Source organism: Gavia stellata, chromosome 6 (genome assembly GCF_030936135.1).
Source record: "Gavia stellata isolate bGavSte3 chromosome 6, bGavSte3.hap2, whole genome shotgun sequence".
Classification (NCBI taxonomy): Eukaryota; Metazoa; Chordata; class Aves; order Gaviiformes; family Gaviidae; genus Gavia; species Gavia stellata.
Window position 1 is genome coordinate 58,878,752 of NC_082599.1, and position 17,691 is coordinate 58,896,442.

General features: G+C 41.4%; 1 protein-coding gene across 1 annotated transcript in view; it reads right to left on the reverse strand.

The window, feature by feature from the left end:
- The window catches only part of TPK1 (thiamin pyrophosphokinase 1), a 243,471-nt gene that overhangs the window by 172,111 nt on the left and 53,669 nt on the right, over positions 1 to 17,691 (reverse strand). Inside the window, exon 3 of the mRNA XM_059819089.1 lies at positions 13,710 to 13,779. Within this exon, the coding sequence (XP_059675072.1) occupies positions 13,710 to 13,779 (70 nt within the window). The remainder of the gene's footprint in view (positions 1 to 13,709; positions 13,780 to 17,691) is intronic.

Consider the following 17,691-nt stretch of genomic DNA (forward strand, 5'->3'; position numbering starts at 1 on the left):
AGCATACCAATTAGAATCATAAATCGATACTAGATTAATGCTAAAAGATTCCAGAAGAATTTCCCCAGAGGACAGGCTCATTACAGTAAACATGATCACGGACCCTATTACTTTCACCGTGGGGCAGAGAAGAGGGAGTAAGGAAATGAGGAGGGATTTGCCCATGTAATTCCTATTTGTTTAAGGCAGCAGAAGCTTAAGTGCCCCACCAAGCCCCATGACAGAGTAGCACAGTTCCAGCTCCTGCCTTTGTCAGAAATTGCTGTTCAATCTGACAGGCTTTGACTCTAAAAGGAAATCAGAGAGCAGTAACCTTCTCGCAAGATGAGAGGCAGAACCACAGCCCGTGCAGTCGCTTTCATTGCTTTGCTGCAAAGCTTCAAAGGACGGATCAGCGTTGGCCCCTTGGTGCCAATCAGAGTGGACGCTTGCAGAGCGGCCGCGGGTTCGCTAACTCACTTGCTAGCAACGTTAAGTCTTCAAAACGGATTCTTCACTGGCCTGAGAATTCCCTCCGAGAGCTAATCCCCGCATCAATCTACTCATGCTCCTCACAGGATTCCCTCCTGTACAAAAAACACCCCAAAATTACCCTATGCACAGCTTTCTTTTTTCTTAAAATTAAAAGCATCAGAAAGAAGAGATATTGCCACCCACACCTATCGCTTTCTTACTTAAAAATATTTGTTGTCGCACCTTGCAGATGACGTTTTAACAAAAAAAATGGCACTGAACTGTTTACTGGCTCTTTCTTTTTCAGTTGTATTTTTGGGACAGTCTGTCTTTCTCTTACCACTCAAAATACCTTAATGCACACAATTCCAATCTGATCTGTCACCAGCATTTAACACGCCTGCTGCAGCTTATAAAATTAGAAAACATCAATCCTCCCACAGATACTGCTGGAACTTGCAGAGGCAAATCACATTTTTGTCTTAACTACTATAGAGCCTTCCTTTCTTTATTTCTTGTGACAGAATAACGGTTGCTCCACTGGAGTTATTAGCCTGGTTTATTCCAGAGACTTTTCTCCTTTTCAGCTTTAGTAGCAAAAACATTTTCACTCCCTTGCCATGCTTTTCTTGTACCCTGTTTTTCTCCCTCCCTTCCAATTTTTGCCTGTTTTAGATTATGCCTGTGCCAACCGTCATCTAACCTGTTTAGCTCTCCTAAACACCGAGGCAAAAGCCCTGCTGACTAAGAAACAGAGATATTCAGAGTTCTGTTGCATCAGTGCGTAAAGACCGTACGATTTCAAGCCCTTGCAGAGTGACTTCACTTCTGCACGGAGGGGATGACAAGCCCAGGCACCGCACTCGATGCTCTGCCCTACAGCTGGATGACCGGCACCCTGAACGGTGTCATTGGATTTGTAACACACACCAACTGCAAGGGGGGAAGAAAAAAAAAAAAAAAAAAATCATCACTATTACCCACTAGCGTACTTAAAAAAAACCCACAACCCACCTAAAAATCCTACTACCCTCATACTAAGTAATTGAGCTACACCTGAATACCAGTCTCTTTTTAATGCTGAAGAAAAAGAGAGAGGAAGTCCAAAGGCATGGCCTTTTATCCGCTGCCATTGCTACCCACTGTGTCATTGTTTCGTACATCAGGCACTCTGAAAATATGCCTTTTCCAACCTGCTGATCCTTATCAATCTTCTTTACTGTCATCCTGTTAGCTCTCTCCACAGTAATGGGATAATCCAGTCTCAAGCTGCAAATCCCTAATACTGCCTTCAGTTAGACAGTCACCCTTCTTTATCCGTAATGCTTATAATGAATAAATGAAGGGGAACAGCTATATGATTATTTACTGCTTCTATTCTTTTTTACATTTCAGACACCTTTTACACAGAGATCAAAACACTTAAAAGACACACTGAAGGAAATACAGAGCAAACTGCATGCACATGTGTACTCTGTCAGATCCAAAACATTTTATCTACACATTCCCATTAGCCATATGATGTGGATGCCTTGAATGGGCCACTCAGCTTAATTTCAAAAGAAAGAAGAAACTTATTCCAGCTGGAGTTTCTTAACAACGAGAGAAAGCCAGGCAGTTTGACAGTCAAGCAGCTCGTGTAGGTGGGATATCCCTCAAGAGTTACTAGTCCAAGAACAATTTATTGCTATAGGATGAATTTCATTCCTGGTGTTACTGCTTCCAAAGACTATTCTAAATATTTTGATCACTGTGTGGGCACCACAAAGTAATTCCAAATACAATAAGCAGTAACCATTTCCAACTATTGCCAACGCTGGCTTCAAATCTGAAATCAGAGTAATAGATGCTCACACACTATTTACACAGCTAAAAGTTGTTTGGTTGGGTTTTTTTTAAAGCACAAGGGATAAAAATGGATATGTCCCAGTCTCTGGAGGGCCTGGTTACTGACAAAGTAGCGGCGAGAGTCTCACTTTTGCTCCATCCATTTCACAGGCTGTTGGAACAGTACCAGGTTGCTGAAAACATTCGATCCAGCTGTGGCCGTTTCCCTGCTTGCAATCACCATGGAGAAGCGATGCATCACGTAAAGCATTCATCACATTGCAAGAATTCAGGGCAATGTATGGAGAGGGTGTAATTGCTTAGACATCTAGAGCTTAATCCCTTCCCAATTAAGTCAATAGAAGATCCTGAATCTGTACAAAGGGTGATCCGGGTCCCTATTTGGCAAGTACAGGCCTTATTTATTCTTGTGTTGTGACATTGAAGAAGAAAAACTAAGTAACGCTAAAAAGAAAAAAAACCCAAAAACCTGTGTTAAAAGCTCTGCCAAAGTTGCACGGAATCTTAGCTTCTCCTCATTCACCAAGGGCATTTCAAAATCCCAAACAAACCCAAAACCTAATTTCTAGCAGGATCTGCATGTGGTGTGCCCACAGAGACAGCCACTGGTCAGTTTGGATTTGTTTTTTCTCTCTCTACAATAAAAGATAAACTTCAACCATGGTGAGCTGTATTCGTCCAGAAGTATTATTTGTTTGCCCTTTTTTATTTTGTCATTAATTTAGTTCAGTAGTCATTACTACTCAGAGGAATAAACCAGGACATCAGTCCAAACCCAACAAAAGCCGTGAGCATTTTACTGGAAAGCATCTCTTCCATAGTCCATTTCAGGGCTTTCTTTATACACTACATGCATATGTACCTATTTGAGCTAAAAAGAATTGCTGCAGGACAGATATGTGTCCATTCTGAGTGTGTTTGTGATCAGTGTGTCTCACACCAGACTGGCATTTTGGTGGGATTCTGAAATTGTCACCTAGCCCTTCATCTACTGCTCCCTTATCTCACATCTCTATAAAGTTCACTCTTTTAGGCGTATCTTTGCAGTGCTAAACTGTTCTTGAGGTGCTTACACGTACACGAGCGCTCACAAAAAGATAAGTGAGATGGAAAATATTTGCAAGTATAGGCGTTGCCTATGGCATGCAGAACAAGCTCACTCCGGTGTCAGAAACCGTCCTACTACCTCAGTGCATGTTTCGGCCTCAAACGCTCTCAATTTCTTAGTTGGGTTAATGAGCCAGAGCTGAATGATGTGCTGATACTGGTCCAGAGTTCTGCAGAGACACCAAAACCAGTCTGCAGATAGGCTCTAGACTTGCTCGTACGGAACATACCACACGGGTAGAGAAGCATCGTAAGACAACCCCAGGGCACCTTCATGCATCTCCATTTATCTTAAGACACTCTGTAACCTTGGATCCAATCTACTTTACCAGTTTCACATCCTGCCACACGATCAGACATCATTCTGCTCAATTATTTGTGATCGGGAGGCAAGATAGTTCTGTACAGCTTATGCCGTTTCCAACTAGCTTTTGACTATCTTTTAACATCACTGCCCCCTGTATTTCCACTTGTTATCCAAAAAGATCTTTCTTCCCTTGCTCAAAAGTCAGAAGCCTCTGCATTTCTCTGCAACTGACATTCACTAGTGTTTTCAGGTACATCGCCTAAAACTTCTTTAAAATAAAGTCTGCATGCAAGACAGAGACAGCAAATTATCTCTTTTTTTAAAATAGAACTAAATCAAGGCGTTAGAAGACTTTTTCTCTCCTATTTTGCAAAAATAAAGCCCAGACTGGTACCTAAATAAGGCAGGTAGTATGTTGCTTGCAGAGGAGTGTGCATACCCAGGAGTGTGATTTTTATATGAACTATGAATTAAAGGAGAAGATTTGAGTTTCTCTGAATATAAATGTATCCGAGAGCAGCTTTGCAGGTACCAGTGTACACATTATCCATATGCTTGAGCAAATTGTTTCTGGTAGCAGAACAAAACTGGTTCTATGATGTCTCAGGGCTCTAACTTTTTACGAGGGATTAATCCTCGTCTCTTAAATTACGGAATTTGTAGAGCTGCCTGGCAACCTTACCTAGTCCAACTGATTAACCGATGCTCAACCCTTCACGTGGACGGCTTTGCAACTGGTTCTGCAGTTTTTGCTCCACGGCTTGGCCTCATCAGAAGAGGCACAGAGTACTCATCACTGGGCCCTAAATCATTAATTTATTAACTATTCTCATTTATCAACTGTAATAAGTAGCCTTGATCGTAGTTTGAGAACATAGTTCCTTGTTCTTGATAGCATTTTCTGTGAAAACAGCTGTGGCACAAAACATTTTAAAACGAGAAGTTGAAAGAGTCCATTTGTAAAACAGAAACACTCTTGGAATACAATTAGATTTAAAAACAAATCTTAGCAGAAGAACTAGGAAAAATAGTTTAAAGATAAATGGATTTATATTTTAAAAGTTTTACTTCTCATTATATTCTATAATGCATAAAGTCCCCCATTCGCAAGCTACTGGCTTCACTAACACTAAATTTAAACAGATTTGAAGTATACAATCATCTGTTCTCTAAATAAAGGTGCCCATTTGAATGCAAATTGCTGAACGTCAGAACTTCTGGCTTTCACATATTTATAAAAAGAGAGCAGAGTCTAGTGAAGAAAGAGAATAGGAAAGAAAACCAAGAAATAAACATCCAAAATATCTTTACGCTCCAACAATCACTAATAAGTTTACTGAAAAAGCATTTTAGAGACAGCAAAAACTAATCTGAATAATTTACCTACGGGTGTTATTTGTGTTCAGTCCCATGATGTAATTCTCTGTAATTTGAAGTCACCTGGAAGGGACTGTATCAGCTCTCTCCAGGAATTTTCTAGACTACGGAAAAAAATAGCCAAAAAAGTGAACAGGTGCTATAGCACTAGTAATCCTTCCCTAAATGTCTGAAGGGCAACTGTGCAGATCAGTCAACTTTAAGGTCGTTTATTAACATTCATTTTAAGGCATTGATAGCACACGTATTTCTGTGCTCCCAGATTGATCGCCGATCTTTGCATTCTTCTCAGTCTTAACAGAGCTCCTTTCAAATGTAAGATCGCTCTTGCCATGTTCAATATAAAGTTCATATTTTAAATTTTAAATGACAAGTCCTATTGCAGCAAAGACCCATCCTGGTTTGAGGCTTGTAAGAACTTTCTAGTTTTGCTTTGTTTCAAACACAGGAAAACTCCCACCCCTCCCAGCCTGCCCCAATCACTTGTAAAAAGTATTGCTCCATAAAAGAAAGCATTGCCTGCCTAATCCTTCATTTCTATTGATATTCAGAGATCCAAAAGAAACACAGGCATACGTTTCACCCTAACGCTACCCACAGAGCCAGCTTTCCCTGGATCCTGAGAATGACTCCTTAGGCACAAAGAACCGAAACACTATAAAGTGCGGAGTGCTCTTAGGCCAGCTCAGGACTCTTTTCCAAGCTGCTTTTTCCAGTGGTGACTCAACGCACAGATATTTTATCACTACTAAGTCCTAACTTCTAGCATCGGGGTGGCCATAAATGATTTTTACCATGTCATAAAGCCAGAAATCACCCAGATGGAGATGACATTCCTCTACTTACAGTACACTAGGGGCACAGATACAGCTATTTGAAGAAGAAGCTGAAGCAATACAAACCCTCTGATTGAGAGACTTGGGATTAACTGAAAGTGTCCCTATATTCTCCTTTCCTCAGCCACTTTTTTTTCCCTGTTTTTTCCAGAATTACTGTTCTGGACAAATCGTGACCCTTTATTTTCCTGGTTGGCAATTATAACTTGGTTTATCGGTGCTCTTACTGGGACAGCACAGTTTTATGGGCAGAGCTCCTCACTGGCAGCCAGTCTCAAACTGTCCATCTCTTTCATATTTGCTCATCACTCCATCTCCCCGGACTTTTGTCCTGGTCCTTCCCATCTACTCCTTAACAAGATTAGCATCGTTCCAGAAAAGCAGAGTCTCACTCTGTTGATGTGGCTAAAACAACCGGGTCCTAATACAGTCTTTGAGTGTCTTGTGGTATCAAAAAAAAAAAAAAAAAGAAAATCTGTGGGTTTATGCCAAAATGTGCAGGTACCTGGAGGGCTAATGGAGATCAAGTCCGCCTCCACCTAGGACCTATTAAATACACAGTGATAAATATTAAATCCACCTATTCCTTATTAAATACTGATTTCAGGAGGAATGATACTTGGCCCTCTTACAAGCTCAGCTTTTAACAAGGAAATATCAGAAACTCTGATGAGACCACGTGAACAAGGACAGCATTTTAGCCCTTCTTAAGGGCTATTTGCCCGCATTTTAAAGGTGACTGACTGAGACTCTGAGATTATTTGGTAACTCACTGGATGACTTTGAGCAAACTGGGAACAAACCAAAGGTCTTGATTCCCAGTTCTCCGTTTTAAGCAGTAGACAATACTCTCACTCTTACTCTAGCTGAAACCTGGTACATCTACCTCTGCCACCTGTGAATCATAGCCAGAAGTTCTACCTAAGAGTGCTTCTCTTCTTTAGTCTTCCCCCATAAAGAAAGCACGGTCCCGCACTAAGGCAGTCACTTACTTTCAGTGTCTCCCGAAATAAAAGAAACAAGGCGTGCATGCGTCCGCGTTCATCAGGGATGAAAAGCTAGCTGTTTCCTAGCTTCTCTAAGAGTATGATGAGACTAAGCCTTCTTTCTGATAGTGGTCTAACTTTCAGGAGTCACAACAATGGGCAACGCTGTCACCTCCCATCATTATTAGTTATAAATATTACTATTACTCTACAATTTCCATCTTGACTAGCAAAAGCAACAAATTCAACATAATGAGTAACTTAATCTCAACTAAATTCTGCTAATATTTATAAGCCCATGTGCCTTTTTTTCTTTATAAGTCAAATGATAATCTGCTGTTTGATTTTCAGGTTGAGGGGATGGCGGAAAACCCCTTGTCCATTTTCTGTTATGGTTTATGGAATATAGCAGTCACTACAATTAGAAGCACCTCCAAGTAAACCGAGCTGTAAAACAGCTTTTACAGCTGGTTGCTGGTGTCTCCCTCAAAATATATCTCCTCTTGGTGCGATCTGCAAAACACAGTACTTCTGCCCCTCCTAGAATTCTCAAGTGAATCCGAACTATGGCGATGTAACTTCCAGATTCTTCCTTTATAGCATCTGATGACTAGCTGAATAGAAATAAAGCACCATAGTGACTTAGTCAATAACTCCAGAAGAATACATACTCCTGGTCTGGCTTTATACTGCTGTTAAATATCAAGAGGAACCCAGCAGTAAAAAAAGCACCAATTATTTTCACCTCTCATCGTTTCTGTGAGCATTTGATTCAGAGACCCAACAAGCCCGATACGCCTCGTGATGTTATTGCCTTAGCACTTCCAGGAAACACCTCCCAATACAGGAAGCTCAGCAAGTTTGCAGACGACACCAAGTTGGGAGGGAGTGTTGATCTGCTTGAGGGTAGGAAGGCTCTGCAGAGGGATCTGGACAGGCTGGATCGATGGGCTGAGGCCAACCGGATGAAGTTCAATAAGGCCAAGTGCCGGGTTCTACACTTCGGCCACAACAACCCCAGGCAAAACTACAGGCTTGGGGATGAGTGGCTGGAAAGTTCCCCTGCAGAAAAGGACCTGGGGGTGTTGATCGACACCCGGCTGAATATGAGCCAGCAGTGTGCCCAGGTGGCCAAGAAGGCCAACGGCATCCTGGCTTGCATCAGAAATGGTGTGGCCAGCAGGAGCAGGGAGGTGATCATGCCTCTGTACTCGGCTCTGGTGAGGCCGCACCTCGAATACTGTGTTCAGTTTTGGGCCCCTCACTACAAGAAGGACATTGAGGTGCTGGAGCGTGTCCAGAGAAGGGCGACGAAGCTGGTGAGGGGTCTGGAACACAAGTCTTATGAGGAGCGGCTGAGCGAGCTGGGGTTGTTTAGCCTGGAGAAGAGGAGGCTGAGGGGAGACCTTATCGCTCTCTACAACTACCTGAAAGGGGGTTGCAGAGAGGTGGGTGTTGGTCTCTTCTCCCAAGTGACTAGTGACAGGACTAGAGGAAATGGCCTCAAGTTGCGACAGGGGAGGTTCAGGCTAGACATTAGGAAAAAGTTCTTCACTGAGAGAGTGGTGAAACACTGGAATAGGCTGCCCAGGGAGGTGGTAGAGTCACCCTCCCTGGAGGTATTCAAGGAGCGTGTGGATGTGGCATTGTGGGATGTAGCTTGATGGACATGGTGCTGTGTGGTGTTGGGTTGGACTCGATGATCTTACAGGTCTTTTCCAACCGTACTGATTCTGTGATTCTGTGATGCTAATCTTGGTTTAAATTGAGGACTGAACCTACGAGTATCTCTTGATAACTCAACTCTTCAGTGTTCCTGAAACAAACGTTGAATTATATCTACAGTGCACAGCTACTGGAATAAAAAAGTATTTGAAAAAGTAATCAAGTGAAAGTAATTAAATTGAAGATACCAATGAAAAAAGCCAAAAACTAGATGAACTTAATGTGCCTTAAGAATTTCTCATCGGCACTACCTGAAACAAACACATTATGTAACTCCAAATGGACTCATCTTTCCAAACACTGAGAGATCACTCACTTTGGTTTTTTGAAATTTCTTGATGCCTGGCAGTTTTCTGAAGTATGCTAGGACTTAAAAATGGATCCCAAGTCAGGTATTTCCTAAAGGAGCAGACTGCAGATAGGGATGGGGTTTCTGAACACTCCTGCAGAATTTATTAGGATAAACTCAAGATCCTGATTTTGATCTTTAAACACTGCTACAGTTTTTAGGTCAGGCAAAAATGTCTGATGTAAAAGATTTCTGTAAGCCATCTGACAAATAAAGCACTGCCTCAGCTTTCAACTTTCCTGGCTTTCAGACTGTAATCCCTCAATTCAAAGAACTCTTTACCACCAGCAGCAACGGAAAAGCCATTTCAAATAGCTTTGACCTCACAGTTTCAGAGGCCGTCTTTTTTTTTTTTCCCCCCCAACATTACTGAAACACATCCTTATATCAACAGTAATAAAGCAAAAACTTCACGTGTTACTATCTCACATCCTCCCCAAAACAGACAATGAATAGATTTGAAAGACAAGAAACGACCATTGTACTCTTCTAGTATAACTCTATACTCTGAAAATCTCATTCAATGTTTTCTACATCAGTGCCCTAAATTTTGCCTGAGTGTAAGATAGCTTAAAAACAATATCCAGTTTAATCTGAAGAGCTCAAGCAAAGAATTCCTCTCAACCCTACATTAAGCTACATCAATGGCTAATTACCTTCATAAGTACCCTATTTCTAATACAATATGGAACACAGTGAAGTATAGATGAATTTCTTAGTCTATAATCCTATTAGGGACCCACTTTTCCATGAGTAGAAGGTTATTCAGGAAACAAGACAAAAGATCTCATTTTAGATATGGGTGTTGCTAGTTGTTGTCCCGCTGTTTCTTTTTTTATGATCTTGACCACGGAGACAGTGGTTTCTAAGATTAGGCAAATCCAGTGTAAGTTGTAATAGCCAACTGAACTAGCTAACAAAAGGAAGACAGGATGGCTGGTGAACTGGCACTACTAACCCTCACTGACTGCCAAAATGCACACATGAAGCCATCAAAATATACAGACAATTCCACTACAAGTTATCTTTCCACCTTCCACGCAAGCAAACGTGCGACTACGTTTCCTCACGGAAGTTACGCTAGCTTAGTCTTCCTATTCAAAGGTTGAAAGTGATGTTCTCGGTGATTGTAGGCAACCCACCCCATGTCGTACGGTAAGTCTGACATACCGAAATACTACACAGAACCCCAGAAAGCCAGCATTTTTTATGATAGGATTATCCTTCCTCTTACAGAGCCCACTGCTCCCCCCTCTTTGACCTGAAGCTCTTAGTGTTGCAAAACCTGACTACACGATGGATTTGACATCTCTCTGAAAAACAGCACCTGAGACACAAGCACTAATGATTGTTTTTACAGGTGCCAATACGATGATAGTTTTCGATGCGTCTTCACCTTCATATACTCCAAAGCCAGTGACACACAGGTTAATCGATGCTTTAAGATTTAATCAGAAAGTGTTGAGAGAGAAGTTGCTGTAGTGTGATACAGATAAGCAACTCCTAACTCTGAAGTGGATAACAGCGCTTCATAGTGATTCAAGGAAATTGCAACAGGATAGGCAAGGCAGACAGAATAAGGCAGAGCAAAAAAACCATAAACACCAGTAACTCACCTTTAACTCTGATTAGCTGCCAATGTTTAGCAATCAAGAATGGTTTAGCAGTAATCCTTATTTCTAAGTGGGAACTGACGTTAACAGAGAAAAAACGTAGTCTAAGGAAAATAACCTTTCTGGGCTGTAGAGCCAAAAGAGAGAAAAGCAACAGAGCACAGCAATCCGTCCCTTCTTCCCTCCTGCCTTTCCTCTGTCCCCAACGCTGACAGCTCCCAAGGACAGGCCTCTCTAAGGAAAAGTTAGCCTGCCCTCTTGGTTACTCTTCCCACCCCTCCGGCTCTAGAAGGTAATCTGTTTTAACGTCTTGTTGAAAAAAACAGCATGATTTCTCCTCATCAGTAGTTACAACAATGAAGGTTTTCTTGGGTTTGTTTGCTTTTAAACAAGAATAATTGCAATTCAGATTTGCTGAACTAGTTTCTACAGAAACTTATGGGAAAACCAACCAAACACATCATAAAAATGACACCGCAAACACGGATGAAGACATATAACATCTTACATACGTTAATCTCATGACCTGAAGTCGCATTGCTAAGCCAGCCTGGGCAGCGTGATAGAAAGGAAGGTGAGAGTTTCCTGTGCTTGATGGGAATAGATGAGCCACTCAAGCACAGAAACAAGTCAGGACACCGATGGAGAAAACAGGAAACTGATGGTGGCAGGAAATGGGGGCCCTTGAATCTGCTCCTGCTGCTTTTCATTCAACAGCAAAGGCCAACTTAACGAGCAAGTTAAAGAATTGTTCAGCACTGGGTAAGTCTCCTGTAGAGCATCTCGCCTAGCTTCAGCCACAGCGCCTTAAGATAAATACGGACTAACTGAAGAGAGGCCAATAAGAGCAAGAAGCAAAGATGACCAATAAAGAAAGACGAAACAAGCTGGGCATATTTTAGCCTAAAGCAGAGGAAGGTGGATAAGGAGCCGGAGGGAGGCTGCCACTTGAAGATTTTTAAGAACCAGCTAACTAGGTATGCATCAGGAATGGTTTGTCTTCACCTTAAAGCAGAGGGAAAGAAGGATGGATCTCTTGAGGCCATTTCTAGCCCTGTATTCTTCTAGGATTTGGAAGTGGACCCTTCAGAACAGCAACAGCTACTTCACTTCTCTCCAAAGGAAGACACCCCTATAACAGTCCCGTATTGCAAGCTGTTATAATTTATTCCAGAGTGTTATAATTTATTCCCATTCTATAAGATTCTTCACACTGCCAGAGCGGCAGAAGGACACTTTGGTGTCACCGAGAATCAAGCCCCAAATATCAATCAAGTTCTTTATTTATATCTCTCGGATATAATAATCTCTCTAGAATTAAAGCACTATAGTTTTTCAGTTTTGATACAACACAGTTAGATATCAGGGCTTTGAATAAAATAAAGTTTTAAAAAGAAGGTTAAGACAGCATTAAAAAAATTATTAGCATGTCAGTAGAGTCTGAGCAGACAGCTCTTTAGTAACACTGGACAGGGAATTTAAGGAAAAATACTTCAGAGAAGTAAATGAATATTCTTTCCAGCAAAATGATTCCTTTAAAGACAAAAAAAAAAAAGAAAAATCAAAATTATGCAGGTCTTCTTTTTGTTTCAAAAGAATCACTTTGAAGGTAAAATATACCTACCCAAAGCAATTAAGATGAGAAGAAGAAAGATAGAGGAAAAAGAATACTCCAAGGGCCAAGTATGTTAGACTGAAAGAACTATTCAGTCACGGTATAATCATCCATTTTACTCTGAATTATATTTATTTAATACGAACATAAAGGTGGGCAGAAGAGATGAATGGGTTACAGGAGAAGGTAAAACGAAAGCTTTAAAATGTTGTTCTTTGGAAAGCATCACCATTATCAGAGAGAACTGCTTGCTGCAAATCAAACAGATCTCTATTTGAATTCAAGATTAAGTTGTGCATGGCTCTGTGAGAAGAGAAATAGAAGATTACAGAAGGAACTCCTACAACAGTTAGCAGTGCTTGACAGACTCCAGTCTCTGTTTTAGCAGCTGTAGATCTCAGCCATCAAACTTCTCACAGGTGACAAAGATAGAAATTCCAAATTAACTTTTACTTTAAGACTACAGTCTTCCTCTCCAACTCTGGTCTTTACTTTGAAGGACAGGAGGAAACCGAGCTTCCCCTGGCCTCCATCATATACTTGCCATGAGATGAAAAACAAAATGTGTATCAGATTTTGCTGTACGAACAAAATTGTAAGTTTGTAAGTTCTACCAAATACCTGTCTCACTCCTTTGCCCCGAAAGTCAGCTTTATTAATTTATTTGCTTTTATTAAACTATTGATTTATGAATCCTTGCTCAAAACAACTGTAAATCCTAAAGACAAACACAAAGGATCCTTAGTAACCTCAGATTACACAGAGTTCCATGGTTCCACTACAAAAATAAGAAACCACCTGAATGCAGTATTTTGCATCACAACCCCAGCTCAACGCTTCTGGGGCAGAAATCTGGGATATTTTACAATTTTAAATGCCATTACAGGAAACAAGAACATATTCTCCTTTCGGTCATATTTCCTCACCTAGCATATACATTTATACGCAACCTCTGTACTTGCCTTCGGTCATGTATGATGATGCCCCGACGCTAGTTTAGAAATAATTCAGAAAGAAAAGTAGACTTCCTATTTTCTTACCCATCTCACTTCACAAAGCAAACAGACTTCCTTTAAGGCCTCACAAGAAGAATGAAGAAGACATACTTTGTTTCAGCTCCTGCTGAAGGGAATCAGATGCTTCTTTAGTCAACCCTTGCTAAGGGCACAGCACGTTTTATCAGAGGCTGCACCAAAGGCCTAGAAAATAAGACAGACTGAGAGCAGAGCTTTCAAGAGATAAAAAGGCCAGTGGGCTTAAGGAAAAAAGGTATTTCAGGTTACCTGCGTGTTTTTAAAAATTGTAGCTGGGTATAAAAATTAAAGGTAACATGGAGAAAATACACTACCTGCCACAATTTGTTACAGTACCATGCACAGATCAGGCAGCTACATCGGTAACTGAACAGATCCTGTTCCTCCATATTTTACTTTCATTGAGAAGAGATGACTTCAATGACTTCAGGTTCATATACATGTAAACTTTCAACATACCTGTCCTGGCTTCCTTCTGTGATGTGGTAGAGACGATTGGCACCTCCGTCAGCACAAGCTCTCAGTGCAGCTGCAAGTGAAGAAGCAGAACATCAATGTACCGGCATTATGAACAAAAAGCCACAAGCAGTTACTCCATTACTGACATTTCTGTGTAAACTCGAGTGTTCATTGCAGCACAGGGAATGAACTTGAGATCTCACATGGCTTTTAGCTTCATATACTTGACTACTTCCCTTGTTTCTCTAAATAGACATTTGAACTGGTTTTATCAGACTAGTGCCAATCTTCACCTGACTGTGCCACCGTCCTTTCCAAATAGCTTATTTCGATCTATCCTACCCTACTGCCCAGTCAGCTTGAAGTGCACAGGGGGCAAGTATTCAAAACCTGAAAAGGGCCCATCCTCCCTGTATGGGCATGTACTTGTCTAAACAAGCGGGAGCTTGCACCTTAAACCTAACAGTCTTGTCCCCTGGGCAAAAAGTTCACGGTGGTGGCTCTATAATGACCTGCATAAAAACTGGGGGCGGGGGGGGGGAAGAAAAAAAAGTTAGGCATGACAATACTTATTTTCTCTTTTTTTCCCCTCCTATGACACAAAAATGGTAGCTCTACTACAGTTCCTACACTGTTCCACAGACTGTTTGAATCATCTGACATAAAGCAGGTGGGTTAGGTCTTGGCTTGAAATCTTGAAGTATCCAGGTGCAAAAGGAACAAAACCACAATAATTTTCAGTGCTTCCACCTAACCTGGGGACCGCAAAGGGCACGTGCCACTAATTCCGATTGATTTAAACAAGCACAGACATGCTGTTCTCTTTTGCCCCCTTTCTTTATATATAATTCAATCAGAGAAAAGAGAAAAGTCTAACGCTATTATTACAAAGCCAGATATAAATTGGTATATTTTATTCATAAAGCATCCCTATTAACCATCATTTACCTAAAACACAGTTCTTTCATGAGATTTTTTTAAATATGATAAGCTATTAAAGATTGAAAATTACCATCTTGTCTTAGCAGTCTTTATCGGTTTTGCTCTGAGATGCACAAGTCAGATAACCGCAGCACACAAAATAAAAGAAACTGCTGCTCCTACACTAGAGCAAAGCGTTCCTTCCAGGTCTGCGGGCAAAGAGAGACCGACTGGTAGACCTGAGAGGGCTGAAAGTCAGAGGATCGGGGGCGAGGAGGGGAAAGGGAAAAAGAGGAGAGACAAAGAAAAGGAATGGCCTGCCCAAGTTTTGGAAAAAAAGGTATAAACAATCAGATCAGGCACTTGCAGCTGCTGAAAATCCAATTTTCAGCTAAAGCCACTTTGCTTCGGTGTTTATTTCTCAGTCAGAACCACCTCCCAGCAGTGATACACACCTACATTTTTCCTTTTGGCACTCATGAGGTGGGCAATCCGCCTCTCCCCCTAGCTTAGCCATCAATTTAGCCAGCCTATACAAATTGGGACAACAAGGTTCACCTCTAGATCTGCTCTCACCTTTAAGCCATTCTTTCTTGCTTGGCTGCTGAACTCCCACCACAGGGAACGTTCTGTATGGGTATATCCACCACGCAGTACCACGCGACCTCGGCAGGGCAGCACAAAAGCTTCCCAGTTTATCACAGGTTTGGCTTTGGGTAAAGCAGCTTTTTTCCTGCAGGCTGCAAGAACGTGCAGGGCAGGAGAACTAGCGCTGCACTCCTCGGTATCTCTTCTAGCACTGCTCCTGCTCCAGTGCCCCCTGTTCTCTCTTGTCCATAGTATTACATTACCCACCACGGTAAGCGCTACCTCTCTCAGCCTTCTTGTGCAGACCCTGCTCTTCTCTGGCTCCTTCTCCTCCTTTGCCCGCTCCTTCCAGCCACCATCCAAACCCATATCAACAAGCCAAGGTCAAGCAGATTTCATCCAGACAAATCGTATTAGCTGAAATAATTTCTAAATTGTGGTAGCTGGCCAGCCACTTACCATGGTGATTCACTGCTTCAGGCTCTTCCAGGTGCCTCATCCATCCTGATGAATATAAACATCACAAGACAAGAAGAACAACCTTTTTTGCCCACTGTGTTTGACTGGAAGCTTTTAACTTCTCCTCTCACTTGAGGTTACAACCGAAACTGAATTAATGTAGCTCCTTTCACCTGGGCATATTTGTTAAATTCTCGCAGGTGGTTCAGCTCACACAGAATTTAGTAAAGGCCCATTGCAAGAACAGTGTGTAATACCTGCCCTTAAATTAGCAAGAAGAGTGTGTAATACCTGCCCTTAAATTAGCTATCCTGTCCATCGGTTTTTTCAGCAGATATAAGGCATCTAAGCAAGGCCTAGGACCTAACTAATTACAGAATCTCTTCTTTCCCCTTGAGCTACAAAAGCAATTCATCAGTTGAGACACTCTCTATAACCAAAACCGTAAGAAGGCTGCAGAAAAATTATTTTCTAACTTCAGGCACAGAACCTGCCTAAAGGTTGCTTCCCGAGCCAAAGAGAGCCCCAGCTTTTTCCTTCCGAGAACAGTGATTTTTTACATCTGTTCTCCCGCATTTTAAACAAGTAAGTGGCTTATGACTTCTGGGAAAAAAAGAAGGGATGAGATACAGACAAAGAGAGATGAAAGAGTCTATTAGCTGTCTCACTTACTTTAAGACAGCCAGAGCCTTAACTATCATAAATTACCTCAATGGACTTACAAGTGAAGCCTGGCCTAAGATCTCTCTACCTGATCTTATTATTTTAAAACAACATGACCAAAAAACCAAAACAAACTAAGTATTACAAAACAAATCAGTCTTCAATCAGTCTGGTACATGTAAAACTACTGAGACTCTCTCAAAGACCTGAAGGTGCCTTAGTAACAGGTCTCTGACACTTGATATCTCAAGTCAAAATAGTTGCCTTATACAACGGCAATTTAAAGCTGTCCCCCACATATTTATTCTTATAAATAATAATAAATAATAAAAAAAAAATTAAACTTCGGCAGCATTGTAAAGTTATTTAGAGAAACTATTCATGAGGTACTGATCCTTTACCAGCAAGTTAATAACTTACACTGGAATAAACCAAAGCCCCAGGTGCTTTGAGTAACTAGCAGGTAATTAAGTGATTGGCTGGAGGCCAGTAAATCATATTATTTCCACAGCTACAAACCAAGCCTTGCTTGATAAAAAGTAATGATATATATTAGCTGGAAGAACATGTATCATTATTATCTGGAAGTGTTTAAGGAGACAGTCAGCAATTCTACGCTTACAATTCAGATGGAAAATTCTCTATGAAAAGATAATAGGAACTGATTTTATACAGTGTCTTTTATATTAGAGGCAAAATTGCTTTACAAACAACAATTTGGCCAAGATGCCGCACGGCAACTGTGTAGGCAAATCTAGCAGTCTCTAGGCACTTTGCAACAGCTCACACAAAAACTCATTAATTATTTCAGCAGAAACTGAAGGACCTGAACAAGATCAGGGCTTTGTTTTGCTTGGCATCCCAAAGACAGAAAGACCTTCTTCCAAGAAGTTTACAACTCGAACAGATGAAAAAACCAAATGAAAAGGTGGAAAATGACTCAGAGGGATGAAGTGCTAATGGTCACACATGGGTCAAAGGCAAGTTACCTTCCAGGGTGACCAAAATGGATGGTGGGGCTTGTAGAGGGAAGAATAACTTCAGTGGTCAGCCAGAACACAGGTGGTCTTGCATACACCTTCTCTTCTGACCCAAAGGTTACCATCCCATTATTGGAGACCCCTCAAATTTGCCAGGTGCGCTGCACATGGAAGTACTCTCTAGCTCACGTATGTCAGAAAGAACTAAGTCGTTAAAGACCTCATCTAAAGGCTTTTAGTTAATCCTGCCTCTGTGAACTGAACCAGACTGAGGACTGGTCGCCCAAGTAGCTCACCGAGCTCTGATGGGTCAGGAGGACCAACAACTCCAGCAAAGACGCCGCGATACGCAATTGGGAGCGGTGGCTTTT